Source organism: Zophobas morio, unplaced genomic scaffold (assembly GCF_036711695.1).
Source record: "Zophobas morio isolate AGI-343-1 ecotype UQ-CSIRO unplaced genomic scaffold, CSIRO_AGI_Zmor_V1 ptg000081l, whole genome shotgun sequence".
In the NCBI taxonomy this organism is placed as follows: Eukaryota; Metazoa; Arthropoda; class Insecta; order Coleoptera; family Tenebrionidae; genus Zophobas; species Zophobas morio.
The window spans coordinates 680384-701149 of record NW_026972186.1 but is presented as its reverse complement, the minus strand read 5'-3'; the positions used below and the strand labels follow the sequence as shown (position 1 = coordinate 701149).

Here is a 20766-nt window from a genome sequence, read left to right as displayed (position 1 = left end):
CTCAACAGGTGTTTTCCGCGAGGAGCGGGTCCGGGCAGCGACCCCGCCCCCAGCGCCCTCTGCCGCCTCACCTGCGCTCCCTCACCTGGCCGTCGGCGGCGCTAGTGCGCTCACCTGAGCGCAAGCAATTAAACTTAACAGCAACTTGACCATTTGGTGAGTGTTGAGTGCGAAGAACGTTACCCTAACCCGGATCAGATGAAGTGTTAAGTGTGCCGAGACCGTGTGCAGTGCCCAACCCCTCATTATGCACAGGATAGCCCAGAGGCTATAGCCCACAGCCCAGCAGGTAAGCCGCAATTGCCCGTACCACGTACACGGCCTTCTTGCGGCCAACAGCATCTTCACGCTCTGCCGTCCGCTGGAAAGAAAAAATCGACTAAATCGGACTTAAGTTAAGCGGCGTCGGGTCGACGGGTTTTTACTTAAGGCACATTCTTGAGGTACCGGTACTTGGGTTAAGTGATGGCTAAGTCCACACGCATTCCGCTAGCTGCTGGATGGCTGTAAATACTGTTATCTATGTGGTTTATCATTGTTTGGAGTAAACGTTTGCTTGGGGGTCACGTGGGGTGGGTAATTGGGTGACGTTTTGCAATGTTTGGAGGGTAGTGGGTTAGGCTGGGTGGTACTGGTGGAAATTTTAGTTGCGGCAGGCACGGGCTGGCCGTAAATCACCCATCGCATATGGAACATGGGAAAACATTCACTTGATTATAATTATTGGTATTGACATCGGCGTACTTTGAACGCGAAGTACCATCGACAATGACGGCTTTCGTTTGTTTCTCAGCGTGGTTTACATGGTAGAAAAAAGTTTTCCGCTCGTGGACTTGTTACACGTACTTCGGTTAATTGGATAACAATGAGGAGTTAAACAACTGCGGTTTGTTACCATCATGGGACCATTACAGTCGTACCATCGCGGTACGATTGTTCCACAGACATGCCACTGCTGGAAGTTCTCGGAATATTCGATTGTTTAAATGAACGAGACAAATGTCAAAATAACCAGATTGAAACTTTTTCTAAAAATATTTTGTGTTGTAATGCTGGTTGTTGCATTGTTCTACCAAGAGTGCCACCCTAAGAATACAAACATTACTGTCGTCGGTCCTGGTTTATCAAATACATTAGCAAGTTGCTTTTTGTCATTAGAAAAAATTATGCAAATGTGGAATGTGCAGCTCTATAAAACGTTGAATTTACGGCGAATGTGACTGCAATTAGATTATATTGTAGGTAAACCGCGTAAGAAGTTATTAAGTTTACAATACAACAAAAATAAAACGAATAAAGTGGAGAGAAAGCCTATTTTACAATGCAAATAGTGCTCTAAGTTTGCTTAACATTTAGAGATTTATTCTAAATTTTGCATTAGATATTAACCGTGAGATTTCTCTCAAACTTTAAATAAAGTAACAAGTGTGCTTAGTAGCACATTAGCGAGCGGATAAAAATTCCGTCGAGGAGATATTTTATAATTAACAAAAAATAATAAAAAAACGAAGACAGTTTTCTCAAAATTGGTAGAACTGTCCTCACATCTTACTCCGTCTTGTCAGAATTGACAGGAGTGACAGTGACATTTAATTTAAATCAAACTTTGGTATTGATTGTTATTGCAGCTTTTTTGGATCAGATGCGCAAGAAAAAATTGTCGGAATTCTATTGCCAACTGATACAGTATTAGTAGAACAGGCGTTTTTTGTATGTTAACCTTATTTAATAAAAAAAAAAATCACATTCAGAAAAAGAACAATTTTGATAATTGGGGTTTTAAAAAAAAAACATGACGAAGAAACGAAAGCTTGTTCACCTTTAATACCACAAAAACTCCTGTAGTGATGATGAGACCATTAAAAACTGCCCATTATACCAAACAAAGTTCAAAGTTGAAACCGTCAGGTAATAGCGTCACGCACAATTCATAAAAACATAATTTAATTTGCACACCATTTATCTTTTTCATTTAAGTTCACTGCCAAGTAAGTATGTCAGATTAAAAATGATGGTATTTTCTCTCTTCGTATTTACACACTAGAAACAATTTCTTATCTCCACATAGCTGTATTCAACACGTTTTTTTCTAAGCTCGTGTACATGCAGATGAAGTTCATTTAAATAACATGATGTAAAAAGTACACCATAAAAACTATGAATCGTGTGAATCACACATATAAATAGAAATGCATAAACTTCACTTTCATTACAAGCCAACAAGTCATAAAAATAAGTAAAAAGTGCGAAATTTCATTTTCGTGTTAGTGTCAGAAAGCTGTCCTAACAGTACTCCCTCATTAACAAACCCGTTGCCATTTTTCCTCCGGATGACATATGCTCGATCCTTCACCGTTAGTCCTCATATCAGTGAGAACCGACCTTAATTCTCTAATTGCACCCAACCCACAGAATCATAGAGTGCTCTGCCAAAAAATGGGCTAACGAAGCACCAGCACACTACTCCAGATAAAAACCTTACGTAAACATTACACATTCCATAAATAAACAGTTTGCATAGTGTGCCACGAAAACAATGAAGATCTCGTGAAGATTTTATATTGTTTCACAATGAATGTGGCTCATCGTAGAAAGTACACAGAAAAAAGTAGGCGTGGAGGTGTGCCGCGTGGCTTGCTTGATCTTCGCGATGCATAGCCGTCTAGATCAAAGGTCGTAGACTTGCCAACCTTGACATTGTACGCTATGTTCTTTAAGTGAGTCAGCGAGTTCGAAATTCGCGCCACGAGCCGCTGTCAAATCGCAGACCAGCACGCTTCACACGGGGGTGGTTGGCGCGCGGTCGTGTGTGAAACCGGCCGGACAAGATTTCGACGGTCGCAATGCAACTTTCGGTTTTCGTGAAGGGAAAAGTGATGGGTTAGTGGAAAAGCGTAATTTGGGACGTGGTAGTTGCAACATTTTTTTTAAATTGATGGCATTGAGTGGAACAGATGTTACTATGGTTGAGTACACGTACAAGCTACAATTGTTGTAATTGCACTATGGGTTTTGAGGACCTTGGAAAGATATGGGTTGGTTGGGTTCGTGTTGTTGTTTAAAGCGGGGGAATTATTAGTTTAGTTTGTTTTCATGATGGGTTTTGTTGTTCTGACGAATCAAAACTATAACTGTGGGTTTAAAATGTATTTATTGCAATTTTGCAACCTTGCAGTGGTTTAAATAAAAATAAATGTTTATAAATGCGAAATAAAATGCCCATGAATTAATGATTGAAAAAAATATATATAAATAAACACTTCAAAACATTTTTGTATGGTGAAAATTATGACAGTTTGCACAGTAGAACTATTTTTAACCTTAGTTTTTTTAGGACATATTTTCTATATATGTACTTATATTAGATCTGGCAACTTTGGATTAAAATTTCTTTCATTGGCACAACTGCGTTTCCGCATGGTATCGGGATCACTGGTCTTTAAACGTCATATTCTTGTCATTTTACAGTCATTACATAGTGTGACGTGACGCTTACTAATCTAAATATGACGTATGTCGTTAAAGGTTGCAGTTATGCCAACAGATTTTCGTTTAATTACTCAATTTAGAATGATTGAAGCAAATTTTTCTGTTGGCAGTCCAATTTATTGAGAACAATAATACTACTTAGTATTATATGTCAGTCCACAGTTGTCAATTTTGACATGAGCATGCTTAACAAACGTGTTGAGAAGTCGGCAGCCACTGACTTGATGTTCTAAATATCAATTTGACAATCAGGTGTACCATCATAAAATTTGGAATTCAGAGGTTTATTGAATTTTCGAAAAATGTTAATTCATATAAATTTCCAGCTTTCGAGTCAATAGTTTATTTTTTTTTGAGTTGGTTTTTTATATCAACAGTGTCAAAATGCAAATACCGTTTAAGAAAGTTTAAGAAATTAAAAAACCTAACGCTTTAAACGACGTTTTGTTCCAGTTTTAATACTGTAGTAACTTATGTTTTACAAATACAGGGTGACTATAAATGATTGTGATTTTAGTTGTCAAGTTGGCATGACAACTAAAATAATATAAACTGACATGTTAATATTGCTGCCAATAATTCAGAATTGCCAAAACAAAAATTTGCTTCAAGCATTAATAGTCATGCGGTACTACATAGATAAATAATAGAGTCAGAAGAAATTAAAAAAAGTTTTCACTTCATGGTTGGCACCGCGTTTAATTATCGTCACGTGGTCACTCCCACCAATAACTGTCGCTTGCTAAAAGTAACGTTTAGCCTTCCATTTCCTCTCATAACATTAATTTTGGTAAAAATTTAGTCCACTGTCATTGTTTAAACGAAGTATTTTTTATTTTTATTCGTTTTTTTTTTTTTTATTATTAAGAACTGTAATTATCAAAAGCAACCCCAGAAAGAGAAAATAAGGGAGGTTTTGGCATGTTGGTGTAGAAAGAAGTCCCTAAATTAGTACTAATACAGGGACTTTGGATGTAGAAAATTTTGAGGCTATGTTCAGAGTGTGTCAGATACCCAATTTAACCAACTTCAGTAATTTTCACATTCTTAGCGTGGCTGCAGTGGTACATACAACCAAACGGAAATGGTTAGAAAGGAGATATTTAGCGTATTTATACATAAAATCTTTGCCTGTTTTAGACAAACGCGTGCATCATTCATAAATTTTCTAAAAGGTAGCGCAAAATTTAACAACTAAATAACTTCAACAATGTCATTAACATTATTGACAATCGCACCCAGCAATTTAGGGATATTCTGTGTGACAGGTAGTAAAAATGGTGTTCCCACCCGCCATAAACAGACCTAGATTGGTACCACTGACTGATTGTATTTTCGAAGGAAACTTGATCTCTGCACTGTAGGGTTCATGAAAGTCAAGAAAACATAAAAGTGGCAATTCGTCGTGGACTCGATTATTATACTTCCTTAGCTTATGCTCGGGAAGTAAAAATGCAACAAAACAAAAGGCGATAATAAAAAGACGACAAAAAACACCGAAAAAAAAACGATAAAAAAGTTGGTCAAAAAAAACTCGATAAAAAAGCCATCAAAAATACCTCAAGACCTTTATTTTCTTGGAGGGTATGTCAACTGCCAAAATCCGTCTTATCTTGGCAGGTATTAGCCCCGCCCACCCACCCTGTCTTTTCTTAGAGGGTATATCATTTGCCAGAATCAGTTTTGTCTTAGCAAGTATTAGCCCCGCGCACCCGCCCTTTATTTTCTTAGAGGGTACGTCATCTGCCAAAATCAGTTTTATCTTGGCAAGGACTAGCCCCGCCCACCCGCCTTTTATTTTCTTAGAGGTATGTCATTTGCCCAAATCAGTTTCATCTTAGCAAGTATTAGCCCCGCCCAAGTGTCAATAGAGTATTGAAGGAATGTCATTAAACGATGATGCCAACTTAAGAACGAAAAAAAAGATTTTAGAACAGCTTGACAAAGAAAAATAAGGGCAGAATTTCAAAATTTCAGAGAAAAAATATAAACAAGCGAGGTGGACATAAATAACTATTTCCTGAAAACTTCTTAGTTTCTAAAATCACAATAAATTGATAATAGACAGGAAAACTGCAGTCTAGAATAGCACAAATTTGACAACTTGTCTAACAATAACCCGCGTACAGTCGACACTATTTCTATCACTCTTTTGTTTTGTGACATCGTTTCTCCACCAAATCGTAAACATCCTTCAAATTCCACAATGCAGAAACTATTTTTGTCATATTTTGACCCACTCCACTCCAATGGCCTCCTGATAAAATACTTATGTTAACTCAAAACGATTACAAATAAATTTATGTAAGAGATAATCCCGATATGAGTAACTCACTATTGTCATCATTAATCTCATCTCGAATGTTCAAAACGCGCCGTTTTTCCCCAAGCCATTCCGTTTCTATTAACAAGTGTGCCTCTGTTTCAGAAACGTTGATGCGTCACCACCATGGTTATAGTGACACGGGTAAGTACTTTCCATTATTAATTACCATCCCATTGCAAAAATTTCTACATTTCTCTTCGATTTTATCGCAATCGGCGAAAGTATTTCGCGTCTACTGCGACCAAATCGAACCAGACGTACCGTTAAAATCGCCCAGTCATGGTCAATGGCATTTCCTGGTGCGTCCCGATGGTCCACTTGACCAGGCCGGGACAATAATGGGCGCAAAAGGCCCAAATCGTGCGGAAGTCGGCGGGGACAAAACGGAACAGACAGAGATGGACGGTGTACCAAACGACCATCAAACCATGAAGACCAACTTCCGTTTCTCTTTGCATGGGCGCATTGTTGCGAAGTTTACATCATTTGAGAGAGAGTGACCACCGGATCGGGGATGGGAGGCGGCGGGGATTCCGCAAGCCAGAAGATGTGCGGGAAATTCAAGTCAAAAATTTCGGTCTGGAGTGAGATTCTCTGGAGACCAAAGTTTTTGTCGTCAAGCGTATTTTTCCAGCTCTTCTCAATTGCGCCTTTATGGAGACGTACGTGACGGTGCAAATTCGCCGGCCAGTTTCTTTTGTTCAGTCAAGTGAAGAATGGTCATTTATTACAGCTGTTTTGTGGGTTTTGTTACTTTCATTTCTTCCGGTCCTTGAGGTTTTGTTCTTGTTTAATAGAGTTTGGGTTTTCCGTTGTTTGGGTTCGCTCTTGGTGGTCTCGTCTGAATTCACGAACGAGGCAAAAATGCGAGCTTGATGGGACAGTTGGTACGTGATGTGGGCACCAATGGTACCAACGGTCGACACACTGGGGCTGAACGGTCCCGTGCACGATCTACTTTTATTGTGGGTTTGTGTTCAGAGAAAGAAACGCAAAAAAAACGAATTTTGACACAACGTAGGTACCAGAAGAGAAAATACCACAAACAACGAGAAATTCATGAATGGAGATGAAGACGGATAAGACTTTTTTTAGCACACAAAACCTGACCCAAACTTGGTTGTGTTATGAACTTATCTCGTGTTGTTTAATTGAGGACGTGCTAAAAATGGCTCATTTGACACACAAAAACCAGACAAAGAAACCGTTCGTAATGACAGTAGTGACAATTGTTGGTCGTTTAAGTTGGTAAGCTTAACCTTGACATTTGTAACCAAAAACGAGAAGCCCAGTTCACACCACACACAAACCACTCGGTGACCTCTTTCCATCAAAAAATCACTTTTTCGCGTTTACAGGAAGTGGTATGCGTAATAATCACTGGACTGGAAGCCAGTTTGCCGTCTAACCCAAGCACGTAATAGCACTTTAATGACGGATAAAATATCTCTAAATCGGTGACATTTACGTTAACGTACTGATTTTCACTTTAACGAGCATCTCATTCCAAAGCAATAAATCTCACTTATCGTATGCAAAAAAGCCGAGAAATCGCGTCAAGACAACAACGATTTATCACACTTTAGACAACCAAGCTGGAACTAAAACCATTTGAGTGCAATGAGTCGAAATGACCATTACATCCGTCGTTGTGTTTTCATGGGAAATGGGCACTTTTGTGCCAAATCGATTTGTTCGAGTCGGACTGCAGAAATCTGCTTTCACAGACTCGAAAAAAATCGACCCATCATTATCGGTAAACCACACATTTGCATTAAAACCCAACAATTACAGCAACAACTCCCACCTGCAAGTTATATTGCGTCACTCGCTTAAAATTAGCGAATCTTGACATTTAAAAACCGCTTCTTTCACGGTAATGACATTAAATGCACACAACCTTCGCTCTAGTGAACTCGAGTGACGACATCGCACCGGAAAAGCCGAATTTCTGCACTGTGGAAATCGAACGGTTCATCTAAAGAATGCTCAATGGACGAACGGAACACGCACAGAACGCCAGATAAGGATGTCAACACCTGTAGTATATCTAAATAGGATTATTATCGAGTGACGTTGACCCCGCGGCGCGTCAGCGAGCATTCATGTGTGCCCTAGTCCGGGTCGTTGCCTCCCCTTCATTATTTTTATCGTGAGCGGTGTAGATAATTTCAAACCTGATTTTTACAGGGTGATTACATATGGATCGAACCGATTTCTGGCAATGAGTTCGACGTGGCCATCGGGGCGAAGGTGGTTTCGGCCGAAGGAAGGCGAATCGCGGTCCGAGATGACGACGGCGAGGAGCACTGGCTGTCTCCAGATCGCCGAATTAAGGCAATGCACGCAACGTCCATCCACGGCATGGAAGACATGATCGGACTCGGCGACCTCCACGAGGCAGGAATACTCAGGAACCTACTCATCAGATACAACGAAAATCTCATTTACGTAAATAGTCGCCGCATCCTACCGACTGCGCCATTTACGAGTGTTGTTTTCAGACTTACACCGGTTCGATTCTCGTGGCGGTCAACCCCTACCAAATCCTCCCTATTTACACCGCCGAACAAATCAAGTTGTACAAAGAGCGCAAAATCGGGGAGCTGCCGCCTCACATCTTCGCCATAGGTGACAACTGCTACGGCAACATGCGCCGGTACGGCCAGGACCAGTGCATAGTAATCTCGGGGGAATCGGGAGCCGGGAAGACCGAAAGCACGAAACTCATACTCCAATATTTGGCAGCCATCAGCGGGAAACACTCCTGGATCGAGCAACAAATCCTGGAAGCCAACCCGATTTTGGAAGCCTTCGGTAATGCGAAAACAGTTCGGAACGACAACAGCTCCAGGTTCGGGAAGTACATAGATATACATTTTAGTCACGGGGGGGTGATCGAAGGTGCCAAAATCGAGCAGTATTTGCTGGAGAAGAGTAGGATAGTGTCGCAGAACCCCGACGAGAGGAACTACCACATATTTTACTGCATTTTGGCGGGACTGGGGAAGGAAGAGAAGAAGAAACTCGAGCTTGGTGATGCTAGTCAATTTAAGTATCTCACAGGGGTAAGTCGCCCTCTTACTTAAACTCTTCTTTCTTTGTTGACGCTGTTATAGGACGGCACGCGCTTTATTGGGTGTGAACACGGCACATTCGCACAGGTATGACTAGTAGTGTCACAATCACCAGTGTGTATGTCGCTCAAACCCATTTCTGTGTTACATTCGCATCATGTTGTGTGAAATCCTACTAACTGCGCCATTTTCAGGGCGGCTGCATAACGTGCGAAGGCCGCGACGACACAGCCGAATTCGCCGACATCCGCAGCGCCATGAAGGTGCTCCTCTTCTCGGACTCGGAGATCTGGGACATCATGAAACTCCTAGCTGCGCTTTTACATATAGGCAACATCAAATACAAAGCCACGGTTGTAGATAACTTAGACGCGACGGAAATCCCCGATCACACTAACGTCCACCGGGTGGGACACCTCCTGGGGGTACCCCCTCAACCCCTCATTGACGCTCTAACCCGAAAGACCCTTTTCGCCCACGGCGAAACCGTAGTGTCGACGCTTTCGAGAGAACAAAGCGTCGACGTCCGCGACGCCTTCGTCAAAGGAATCTACGGAAGGCTATTCGTCTACATAGTCAAAAAAATCAACGCCGCTATTTACAGACCGAAAGAGCGACAGCGGAGCTCCATCGGGGTTTTAGACATCTTCGGTTTCGAAAATTTCAACCACAACAGTTTCGAGCAGTTTTGTATAAACTTCGCCAACGAGAATCTCCAGCAGTTCTTCGTTAGACACATCTTCAAACTAGAGCAGGAGGAGTACAACAACGAAGGTATCAACTGGCAGCACATCGAGTTCGTGGATAACCAAGACTCGCTGGATTTGATCGCCATCAAACAATTAAACATCATGGCGCTGATCGACGAAGAGAGCAAGTTCCCGAAGGGTACGGACCAAACTATGTTGGCCAAACTGCACAAGACGCACGGCAGCCACCGGAACTACCTCAAGCCGAAGAGCGACATCAACACCAGCTTCGGGTTGAACCACTTCGCCGGGGTTGTGTTCTACGACACGAGGGGCTTCCTGGAGAAGAACAGAGACACCTTCAGCGGTGATTTATTGCAGCTGGTGGCAATTTCAAAAAACAAGTTCTTACAACAAATCTTCGCCGACGACATCGGGATGGGTTCTGAGACTCGAAAACGAACCCCAACACTATCCACTCAGTTTAAGAAAAGTCTGGATTCGTTAATGCGCACCTTGTCCAACTGCCAACCCTTCTTCATCCGGTGCATCAAACCCAACGAGCTCAAGAAACCCATGATGTTCGACCGCAACTTGTGTTGCCGCCAGTTGAGGTACTCGGGGATGATGGAAACCATACGAATCCGTAGAGCTGGGTACCCTATTAGACACAGCTTCCACGATTTCGTGGAAAGGTACAGGTTCCTGATCCCTGGAGTACCTCCGGCTCACCGTACTGATTGTCGTTCGGCTACTTCCAAGATCTGTGCTGCGGTACTAGGACGCTCCGATTATCAGTTGGGTCACACGAAGGTGTTCCTCAAAGATGCGCACGATTTGTTCCTGGAGCAGGAGCGCGATCGAGTCTTAACGAAGAAGATTTTGATTTTGCAGAGGTCGATTCGTGGATGGGTGTACAGGAGGCGGTTCTTGAGACTTAGAGCGGCCACCATGATCATCCAGAAGTACTGGAAGGGGTATATACAGAGGCAGAGATATAAGAGGATGAGGGTGGGCTACATGAGGTTGCAAGCTTTGATTAGAGCCAGGGTGTTGTCGCACAGGTTTAGACACCTCCGAGGACACATCGTGGGCTTGCAAGCCCACGCCAGAGGGTACCTCGTCCGGAGAGAGTATGGTCACAAGATGTGGGCTATCATTAAAATCCAGTCACACGTGAGGAGGATGATCGCGCAGAGAAGGTTCAAGAAAATCAAGTTCGAACGGAAGACACACGTAGAAGCCCTCAGACTGAAGAAAAAGGAAGAACGGGAGCTGAAGGACGCGGGTAATAAAAGGGCGAAGGAAATCGCGGAGCAGAATTACAGGGAGAGGATGTACGAACTCGAGCGGAAGGAGATGGAGCTAGAAATGGAGGAGAGAAGAAGGGTTGAAGTGAAGAAGAATTTGATCAACGACGCGGCACGAAAGGCTGATGAACCAGTGGATGACTCGAAACTGGTGGAGGCGATGTTCGACTTTCTCCCGGATAGTTCGAGTGAGGCCCCCACACCAGGTCGGGAGACTTCGGTATTCAACGATCTCCCGTCACAACCCACCGAAGGTGAAGTGATAAGTCCAATGCAGACGCAGTCGGAAGACGAAGAGGATCTGTCGGAGTTCAAGTTCCAGAAGTTCGCGGCGACGTACTTCCAGGGGAACGTGGGGCATCAATATTCGCGGAAACCTCTGAAACACCCCTTGTTGCCTTTACACACACAAGGTGACCAATTGGTGAGTATAAGCCCCTCCTACTTGCTTTCTGTAATACGATTGGTTCATTTTTTGCTTATAGGCGGCGCAAGCCCTCTGGGTCACGATTCTACGTTTCACGGGCGACCTCCCCGAACCCCGTTACCACACCATGGACCGCGACACCACCTCCGTCATGTCCAAGGTGACGGCAACACTAGGTCGCAACTTCATCCGCAGCAAGGAGTTCCAAGAAGCCCAAATGATGGGTCTGGACCCTGACTCCTTCATGAAGCAGAAACCCCGCTCTATTCGAAACAAACTAGTCTCTTTAACCCTCAAAAGAAAGAATAAGTTAGGCGAAGACGTCCGCCGGAAACTCCAAGACGAAGAATACACAGCTGACAGTTACCAGTCTTGGTTAGAATCTCGGCCAACCTCGAACCTCGAAAAATTACACTTCATCATAGGCCACGGCATCCTTAGAGCCGAATTAAGGGACGAAGTCTACTGTCAAATTTGTAAACAACTCACCAACAACCCGTCAAAGTCATCACATGCGAGAGGGTGGATTTTACTATCTTTGTGTGTGGGGTGCTTCGCCCCCTCAGAAAAGTTTGTCAATTACTTGAGGGCGTTCATACGAGAAGGACCCCCAGGGTACGCCCCCTACTGCGAAGACCGTCTTAAACGCACCTTTAATAATGGTACGCGCAACCAACCACCCAGCTGGTTGGAGCTACAAGCCACCAAATCGAAGAAACCCATCATGTTGCCCATTACTTTCATGGACGGGAATACTAAGACGCTCCTCGCGGACTCCGCCACCACGGCGCGGGAACTCTGCAACCAACTGTCTGACAAAATCGGCTTAAAAGACCAGTTCGGGTTCTCGCTTTATATAGCTCTGTTTGATAAAGTCTCCTCCCTTGGTAGTGGGGGCGACCACGTGATGGACGCCATCAGCCAATGCGAACAATACGCGAAGGAGCAGGGGGCGCAAGAGAGAAACGCCCCTTGGAGGTTATTCTTCCGGAAGGAGATTTTCGCGCCGTGGCACGAACCCACTGAAGATCAAGTCGCTACGAATTTGATTTACCAGCAGGTGGTGCGGGGGGTGAAGTTCGGGGAATATAGGTGTGATAAGGAGGAGGATCTGGCGATGATTGCCGCCCAACAATACTACATAGAGTTCGATACGGATATGAACGTGGAACGACTGTTGACTTTGTTGCCCAATTATATCCCCGACTACTGTCTCACGGGGGTGGAGAAGGCGGTGGATCGGTGGGCGGCGCTGGTGGTGCAAGCCTACAAGAAGAGCTACTACGTGAAGGAGAAGGCCGCTATCTTGAGGGTGAAGGAGGACGTTGTGAGTTACGCGAAGTTCAAATGGCCTTTACTCTTCTCCAGGTTCTATGAAGCGTACCGCAACTCCGGCCCGAACCTCCCCAAGAACGACGTCATCATCGCCGTGAACTGGACCGGCGTATACGTCGTCGACGACCAAGAGCAAGTCCTCCTCGAACTCTCCTTCCCCGAGATCACCACCGTCTCCAGCCAAAAAACCAACAAGGTCTTTACCCAGACCTTCAGCCTCAGCACCGTCCGCGGCGAAGAATTCACCTTCCAGAGCCCCAACGCCGAGGACATCCGTGACCTCGTCGTGTATTTTTTAGAGGGCTTGAAGAAGCGATCCAAGTTTGTGATTGCTTTGCAGGACTACAAGGCCCCCGGCGAAGGCTCCAGCTTCCTCACCTTTCAGAAGGGCGACCTCATCGTGCTGGAAGAGGACAGCACGGGGGAGACCGTCTTAAATTCTGGCTGGTGTGTGGGAAGGTGTGAGCGCACCCAGGAGAAGGGCGACTTCCCGGCGGAGACCGTGTACGTGCTGCCGTGCATGTCGAAGCCGCCGACCGACATCCTGCAGCTGTTCTCGATCGAAGGGGCGGAGCACGGGCGGCGGCTGAGTCAGCAGTACTCGATGAACGGAACGGAGTCGAGGGACCGCCCCCACACGCTGGCGGACTACTCGATTGATCATTTCCGACCGCCGATCAAGCGGACGATGTCCAAGGCGCTGACGCTGTCGGCGGCGAGGAGGGGCGTGGACGATTTGTGGCGGCACGCGCGGGATCCGATCAAACAACCACTGTTAAAAAAACTCCTCATGAAGGAGGAGCTGGCGGAGGAGGCGTGTTTCGCGTTCAGCGCGATTTTGAAGTACATGGGGGACCTTCCGTCGAAGAGGCCGCGGATGGGGAATGAGTACACCGACCACATCTTCGACGGGCCTCTGAAGCACGAAATCCTCAGAGACGAGATTTACTGTCAAGTTATGAAGCAGCTAACAGATAATAGGAATAGGATGTCTGAAGAGAGAGGCTGGGAGTTGATGTGGCTTGCCACCGGGTTGTTCACGTGTTCGCAGAGTCTCCAAAAAGAACTAACAATGTTTTTGAGGAGCCGGAGGCATCCCATCTCTCAAGACTCACTACAAAGGTTACAAAAAACCCTACGAAACGGACAGCGGAAATATCCGCCCCACCAAGTCGAAGTCGAAGCCATCCAACACAAAACCACCCAAATCTTCCACAAGGTATACTTCCCCGACGACACCGACGAGGCTTTTGAAGTCGACTCCAGCACCCGAGCGAAAGACTTCTGCCAGAACATCAGCCAAAGACTCAACTTGCGTTCGAGTGAAGGCTTCAGTCTCTTCGTCAAAATCGCCGATAAAGTCATCAGCGTCCCCGAAGGCGACTTTTTCTTCGACTTCGTCCGCCACCTCACCGACTGGATTCGCAAAGCCAGACCCACCCGTGACGGCATCACCCCACAATTCTCCTACCAAGTCTTCTTCATGAAGAAACTGTGGACGAACACCGTCCCCGGCAAAGACAAAAACGCCGATTTAATCTTCCACTTCCACCAGGAGCTCCCCAAGTTGATTCGAGGCTACCACAAGTGCACCAAGGAGGAGGCCTCCAAGCTGGCGGCGTTGGTTTACAGGGTGCGGTTTGGCGAGAGCAAACAGGAGTTACAAGCTATTCCGTAAGTAGTTGGTGTTGTAGAAGAACGAGTTTGTGAGGGGTTGGTTGTAGGCAAATGCTGAGGGAGTTGATTCCCGCGGATTTGGTTAAAGTGCAGAGTGCGAACGACTGGAAGAGGGCCATCGTGGCGGCGTATAACCAGGACGCGGGGATGAGCCCCGAGGATGCGAAGATTACGTTTTTGAAGATTGTGTACAGGTGGCCGACTTTTGGGTCGGCGTTCTTTGAGGTGAAGCAGACGACGGACCCGAATTATCCGGAGATGTTGCTCATCGCGATCAATAAGCATGGGGTTAGCTTGATTCATCCGAATTCAAAGGTAAGGAGGTGCTAAGTATACCAACTGCATTATGTATGCAACCAGTAATACACATGTGCCTGGAACAATTTAACGTGTTTGTGCTTCATTTCTTGATAAAATATTGCCAATTAAAAGGTACAGATAAGAAGTAAGACCTCGGATAGTTTTTCATTTAACAATTTATCCATGTGTGTTTAGTAATTTATTTTTTCAAAGGTTAAAGTTGGTAAGGTTAATGTCAAAAATGTCATTCATAAAAAATAGACAATTAGATCGTGTGTTGTTGGTTGCCTATACAATGTTTGAAAGTTACTTATTTAATTAAAAAAAATTGTTCCATTACTTAAAACTATAATAAATATTCATAAACTCATGACCTCTTTCTCAATAATTGTATTGTAGAACATAATTATGCAAAATATTTTATTCTCACTAATAATAATTGCACTAAAATTGTAAGATTCAGGGGCAGGTTTTCAATACTTTTTAACTATGTTGTAAGAAAAAAGAAAATCCGAATGAATCACTTCAGCTCCACGTCATAATATTATTGTAATCAAGGTACTCAGGTACCTACTGACACAGGTTTTATGATTCTCAAGAGCAACGAATACAATGTATTTATGCAAAATATCAACTTCCATCATAAAAAGAAAAACACCGAAATATATGTACAAACCTTGTAGAGAAATCATACGACTCTTAATACTACTGATATTTATTGTTGAAGTTTGACACATTACCAAAGCTAGAAATAAGACTTTTACAAAAGTAATAGTTATTAACGACAGTAAAATTATGCCACAAGAATTTTTGGGATAAAAAATATCGTTTCCATTACCAAACAATTTGTTGCAAACTTAACGTCAGTTGGAAATCACCTAAAATTACGACCACTTAAAGTAATGACAACAATCAGGGAAAAATGAGCATGACGTGTCTCTCCTTCCAAATAAATAAAAAAATAAATTAAGTTATTTAGCCCCAGCATTTTCCTCATTCCGCAAAATCAGATAATAAAAAAGCCATTAATAAAAGTAGTTACTCCAACAATAGCTACCTTCCATTCTCACGTATATTATTATAACAAGACACATTCATGATTATATGATTTCCTGTTATTACTTACTGCGTGTTCATTCATTAACTCTTGTTCTTAACGAGTGTGTAATTAAATCAGCTAATTGATAAACAATTACGATTAAAATGAGCTTGGATCGTTGCAGGAGATCCTGGTGACCCATCCTTTCACGAGGATATCTAACTGGTCTTCGGGCAACACCTACTTCCATATGACCATCGGTAACCTGGTGCGAGGTTCGAAGTTACTCTGCGAGACGTCGCTGGGATACAAGATGGACGATCTTCTCACATCCTACATTTCCCTGATGTTGACGAACATGAGCAAGCAGAGGAGCATAAGAATAAAATAGGCCGACTCGAAATTCCGTTTCCCACTGCAATTACGGCCTGGGAACGGGACCGACTAATTAATATACAGTAGGAAAGTAATTATTAAAAATAATACCATTGTTATCCTTAAATTCCCACATTCATGTATGAATAATCATGTTTTTGAAGAAAACGAGATTTGGTCGTGAGAACCGGCTTGAATGGATGTGAAAATCTGCCTTCCTTGTGTCTAGAATCTCCTTTTGTAAATACTATTTATTTTTTGATGAGATACGGTTTATTGTTGTAGGGTGAAAGAATACTTGACATTATTTAAATACTTTTATTTCTACAAAATATGCATAATGTACAGATTGTTTATGTATGATTTTTACGTAGAATAAAACTTAATGCTACTAAAAATATTTACACTCATTACATTTGCCTTAAATTCGTTGTTGGTGACTTGATTGCTGCGGCAAATTGAGCACTTTACTTAGCCTAAGTCAAACGGTCGGACTATTCGGTGACTGCTTACTTACATAACTTTGGTTTGTTCAGAGTTGACGTTTCAAATAGTGAAAAAGAACATATCACAATAAAGTATAATACAGAGAAAGAAGAAGGGGTGACAGTGGCACGTCTTTACGCCCGAGATACACGCACTCGCTTTTCTACGACTCGCAATCAAGGCACGTGAGATTGCACAAATTGAGTCATGAGTTAAGTCATCGCGCAGCCTGATCTCAGCTTCGTCCGCTAAATCTCTTAAGTCCGATAAGGAGTTTCAACAAATACGCACGCGAATGCGTGAACGGCACCATTTAGGCCGAAAACTATTTATTCAATTTTTATTCTCGAGAAAATTCCGAGCAGAAATCGTCTACTTAAAGGCCGTCATGGACAAACAAACATGTGTGACGCTAAAACGACTGTTGCAAAATAATTCTCAAAAAAGAATTTAAAAACGATTATTTAAATTACAATAGCTACTTTTTTTCTTTTCGTGCGAAGCAGGAAAACTTAGTTTCTCATTTAATTTTTTTACAACAGTTTTAAATTTTCACTGGGAAATCTTTACGCGCTAAAAAAATCTGAAAACTACTTAGTAGTCCATTGATCTTTTTTAATTGTTTGACAATATTACTTCCAAATTTTATAGAATTGTGAAGTTTACAACTAAGTAAAAATTCTGTTCTGAATTCCTAGCACCACAAAATGTCGCATAAAAAACGTGACCTCTAAATCTCACAGTGCCACCTAACCTAAAGGCACTTATCGCCACTACTTCCAGAATCCGTGTTCAAACCCATTCAAAATTCAAAAATCCGTTTTTAACACGTCATTCCACGCCACGCCCCCCATATCCCTCCCGCCTCGCACTTCACCCCCCGAGATTTCTCCACCACAAAATAGAGAGAAAGATCGTTGTTCCTACTTAATTATTGCATATCCTACCCTCACCTAATGCATCCCGTGGGAGTTCCACGCCGCCTCTTGCGCCGCCGCCGCCTGGCTCTGCGCCTGTGTCATCACGGCGCCCCTCTGCCCCTGCCGCATGATCTCTTCCGTGGGCATGCACTGCGGCCGAGGTCCCGGCTCCGGGGTATACGTGAACGTCAACCCCGTAGCGTAGATGATCCCGTCGTTCCGCACTAGGCTGACCGGGACTTGAGTGGGCTGGCGCACCCACAGCCACTCCCCCCGGAACTGCGAGATATCTGGCACCACGCACAGCATGGACTCCTGGCAGCGGTACATGGTCTCGGCCTCCACGTCCCCGAACCACACCTAGAAACCCATTTTTTTGAAAATTTAAGTATGTGGGTGTTGTGGCGGCACCCACCTGGAGCGAGGGCGAGAAGTTGTCGCCGGTGAGCTCCAGCATGGCCACCTCGCCGCCGCCGTTGAGGTGGAGGCTGTGCACGATGGGCACGGGGGTGACTGGCGAGCGCACGGGACCCATGCCCTCGTAGAACTGGTACTCGGCCTTGTCGGTGGAGATGATGGTCCAGCAGGCGCCGTCGTTGATCATCTCCTTGTTGGGCTCCTTGGGGCAGGGCGTGGCTTGGAACTGGATGATGCGCTCCTGGGAGAGGCACAGGTACATGCGCTCGGTGTCCTTCATGTAGAAGGCGCACTTGTGCAGCTGGGAGACGGGGTCGTCGGCCTCGAGGAGGGCCTGCTGCTTGTCCACCTGGAAGAAAAGGGCAGGTTAGGGTGGAGATTGTGGAAGGGGGAGGTGTCTTAGGGGATTTTTAGCTATGTCCATTTTGTTTATATTAAGTGCAGTTTTCAGATTGATGCTAGATCTGTGACGTCATAGTGACATCGTGCCGATTCGAGATGTACAACACTTGGATAAAAATATAAAAAATAATATCTGTACATAAAATTTTGGTAAAACACCAACATTGATTAAGTGATTATAGAACACCAATTAAAATTTATATTTATTGATCCCGTCCAAAACGTTGATGACCTCACCACTTTTTTTATTTATTTATTATGAAACAGGTTGCCTAAAAAAATATTTATTTTATCGATACTCCGACAAAAATTTTGTTTAATTCTAGTGAAAAGTTGATGACGCAATCTCAAAACATTACATCCGCTTTCAAAAATTCATGACAATGCGGTATTTGTTGTGCTTCAGAACCAAAGGAAGGCTGTATAAACAACTTTTTTTGGATAAAAACTAGTTTCCAAATATTTATGTACTTTTTCTATTTAGAATTCATGGTTAAATTGCATTTTTTGGCACACTGCGATTATAACGGATAAATGCTTTTTTTAAATTTTCTCTCGTCATGAGTCACGTTTTCGGGCAAAAACTATATTATATTACGATATTCACGGAGTGAAAACACAATTAACAAAGGAGATATTCAGAAAAAAATAAATTTTTGTGTTATTGTTAACAATTATTTGAATTTAGACACTGTACGGAACAAGAAAAATAATTGGCCGATCACGGTCACGTGACATGAAGTAGCCAATGAGATTCCGAAACACGTTTTGCGGGATCGAGAGATTTTTGAATTAAATTTCGCACATCGGAATCATTATAACACCAAAAAGTTTCAATCTGCCTTCGCTACAATTTCTACGACTATTTTAAATAGTTTTAGGGCACGGATACAATATTTCGCGTTTTTAAACGGCAAGCAAGAAATGAGAACCCTAACCTCACTTTTTTGTTGATCATGATTTAGAGGCGAATTCTGGCTTCCACATGCTTACCTTCCGAATAATGAGCCTCGGCAGCGCCATTCCCGTGACGGAACACACCAGCTTCACCGTGGAGCCGTAGTGGATGTACCCATCCCGCACTTGAAACTCCTCACTCTCCGACTCATTGTCATCCAGCAGGTGTATAGTAAAAGCGCCCCACTGCGTCGAACTCGCATGAAAGTGTCCATTTTCCACGTGCAGATACCTGGTGGAAACAGTCTGTGACCGGAGTCTATTGAAAAGCGCCACTTTGGTGCCACTGGCAATACACAGATCGGCGTTCTTCAAACTCTGCTTTTTTTTAGAGGGTTTGGAGATGACTTTGATCCTTTTGCTGTGGAACACGCCGATGTCGTGCCCCGACCCGTAGAACATCTTCACCGAGAGCATAAAGTGCTTCCTCTTGTCAGAATCTGAAATGTAGAGGGTCTTGGCCGCACAGTACTGCTTGCCATTGTTGAGGTCCAGCTGCTGCATGTCCTGCTCGGAGTTGCCTATGCCTATGAAGGCGCAGAGCTGGGAGGCCTGCTCGGACTCCCCTTCCCTCAGCATCTGCTCCTGCCGCAGCCGCCAGCCGTCCCCGAAGAGGTAGATGCAAGGCGGCGGGCAGAAGAACCGCTTCTCGTTCCCGTAGGACTTCTGGGCCACCTTGGCGTGGAGGATGACGATGACCATGTCGGAGCGGTCCCGCAGGTAGCGCTCCATGGCTTCCCTGGTGAGGCGGCGGTCCTCGCCCCGGTAGCCCCCCGGGACCACCGCCCCCGAGAAGCGCGAGTACATGGCCCCGTGCTGCGGCGGCGGCGTCGGGGGCGACTGAGCGTGGGCTATGCCCGGCAGGCCGTACTGATGGGGCATTCTCGACGCGGAGACGATCAAGTAGGCCGCATTCTACCTCGCTGGCGTTTGTTTTGTCGATCGCTGACACACACAGACACACAGTTGCTCGGCCAATCACTAATTGTAAACAGAACACGCTATCACGGCCAACTCTTCGCTACCGCTATACGTGAGAACAAATGCCATGCTTCCCCCTCCCCTGCCGCGCGCCTCCGACTTCGAAAAACACCTGTTTGGAGAGAGGATTTTCCGACAGTGTGGCCAACGTTGAGGCGCTGACGGGTCGGGGGCGGCGAAGGGAAAGGGCCCCAGGGGTGACAACTCGGGGGCGGCCGAAGGGCAAGCCGGCGGGGCCGCGGGCGGCGGGATGCGGCGGAACGCCAGGAGCGATTTCGCTGGAAATTATGTAATTTTGGTAGCGTTAAGGCGGGTTCACGCGAGCGAACGGGAGCCGATGACAGCGCAGTGGCGTAGTCGAAAGTTTTTTGTTTTATATTCAAAAACAGAAAATATTGTCAAAACGGTAAACAAAAATTGATTGAAAGTTATTTAAACAGAACTTTCCTTCCCCTTGAAATTCAACCAAACAAATCTAGTTTTTTAAAATTTAATTTAAGAAAACCCAATGATAAAGAAGCATGTTGTGTATATATTTGAAATGAATTTTTCATTATAA

General features: G+C 44.3%; 2 protein-coding genes across 3 annotated transcripts; one reads left to right on the top strand and one right to left on the bottom strand.

Annotated features, from left to right (window-relative positions):
• The first annotated feature begins 82 nt into the window (after nt 1-82).
• LOC135143999 (myosin-VIIa) lies at nt 83-16442 on the top strand. Of its 2 annotated transcripts, XM_064075914.1 has the most exons (9): nt 83-289; nt 5918-5956; nt 8006-8266; nt 8320-8883; nt 8935-8979; nt 9087-11315; nt 11377-14327; nt 14378-14645; nt 15854-16442. In XM_064075914.1, exons 2-9 carry the CDS (start codon nt 5939-5941, stop codon nt 16058-16060), a joined length of 6543 nt encoding a protein of 2180 aa, XP_063931984.1. In that variant the 5' UTR covers nt 83-289; nt 5918-5938; the 3' UTR covers nt 16061-16442. The 2 variants fall into 2 exon arrangements, with proteins under 2 accessions (XP_063931984.1, XP_063931985.1); XM_064075915.1 differs by lacking the exon at nt 8935-8979 and having other exon boundaries at nt 84-289.
• Nucleotides 16349-20506, bottom strand: LOC135144000 (suppressor of hairless protein). The gene is made up of 3 exons (XM_064075917.1): nt 19263-20506; nt 17866-18216; nt 16349-17810 (listed from the first exon to the last, which is right to left on the bottom strand). Exons 1-3 carry the CDS (start codon nt 20106-20108, stop codon nt 17484-17486), a joined length of 1524 nt encoding a protein of 507 aa, XP_063931987.1. The 5' UTR covers nt 20109-20506; the 3' UTR covers nt 16349-17483.
• Between the last annotated feature and the right edge of the window lie 260 nt (nt 20507-20766).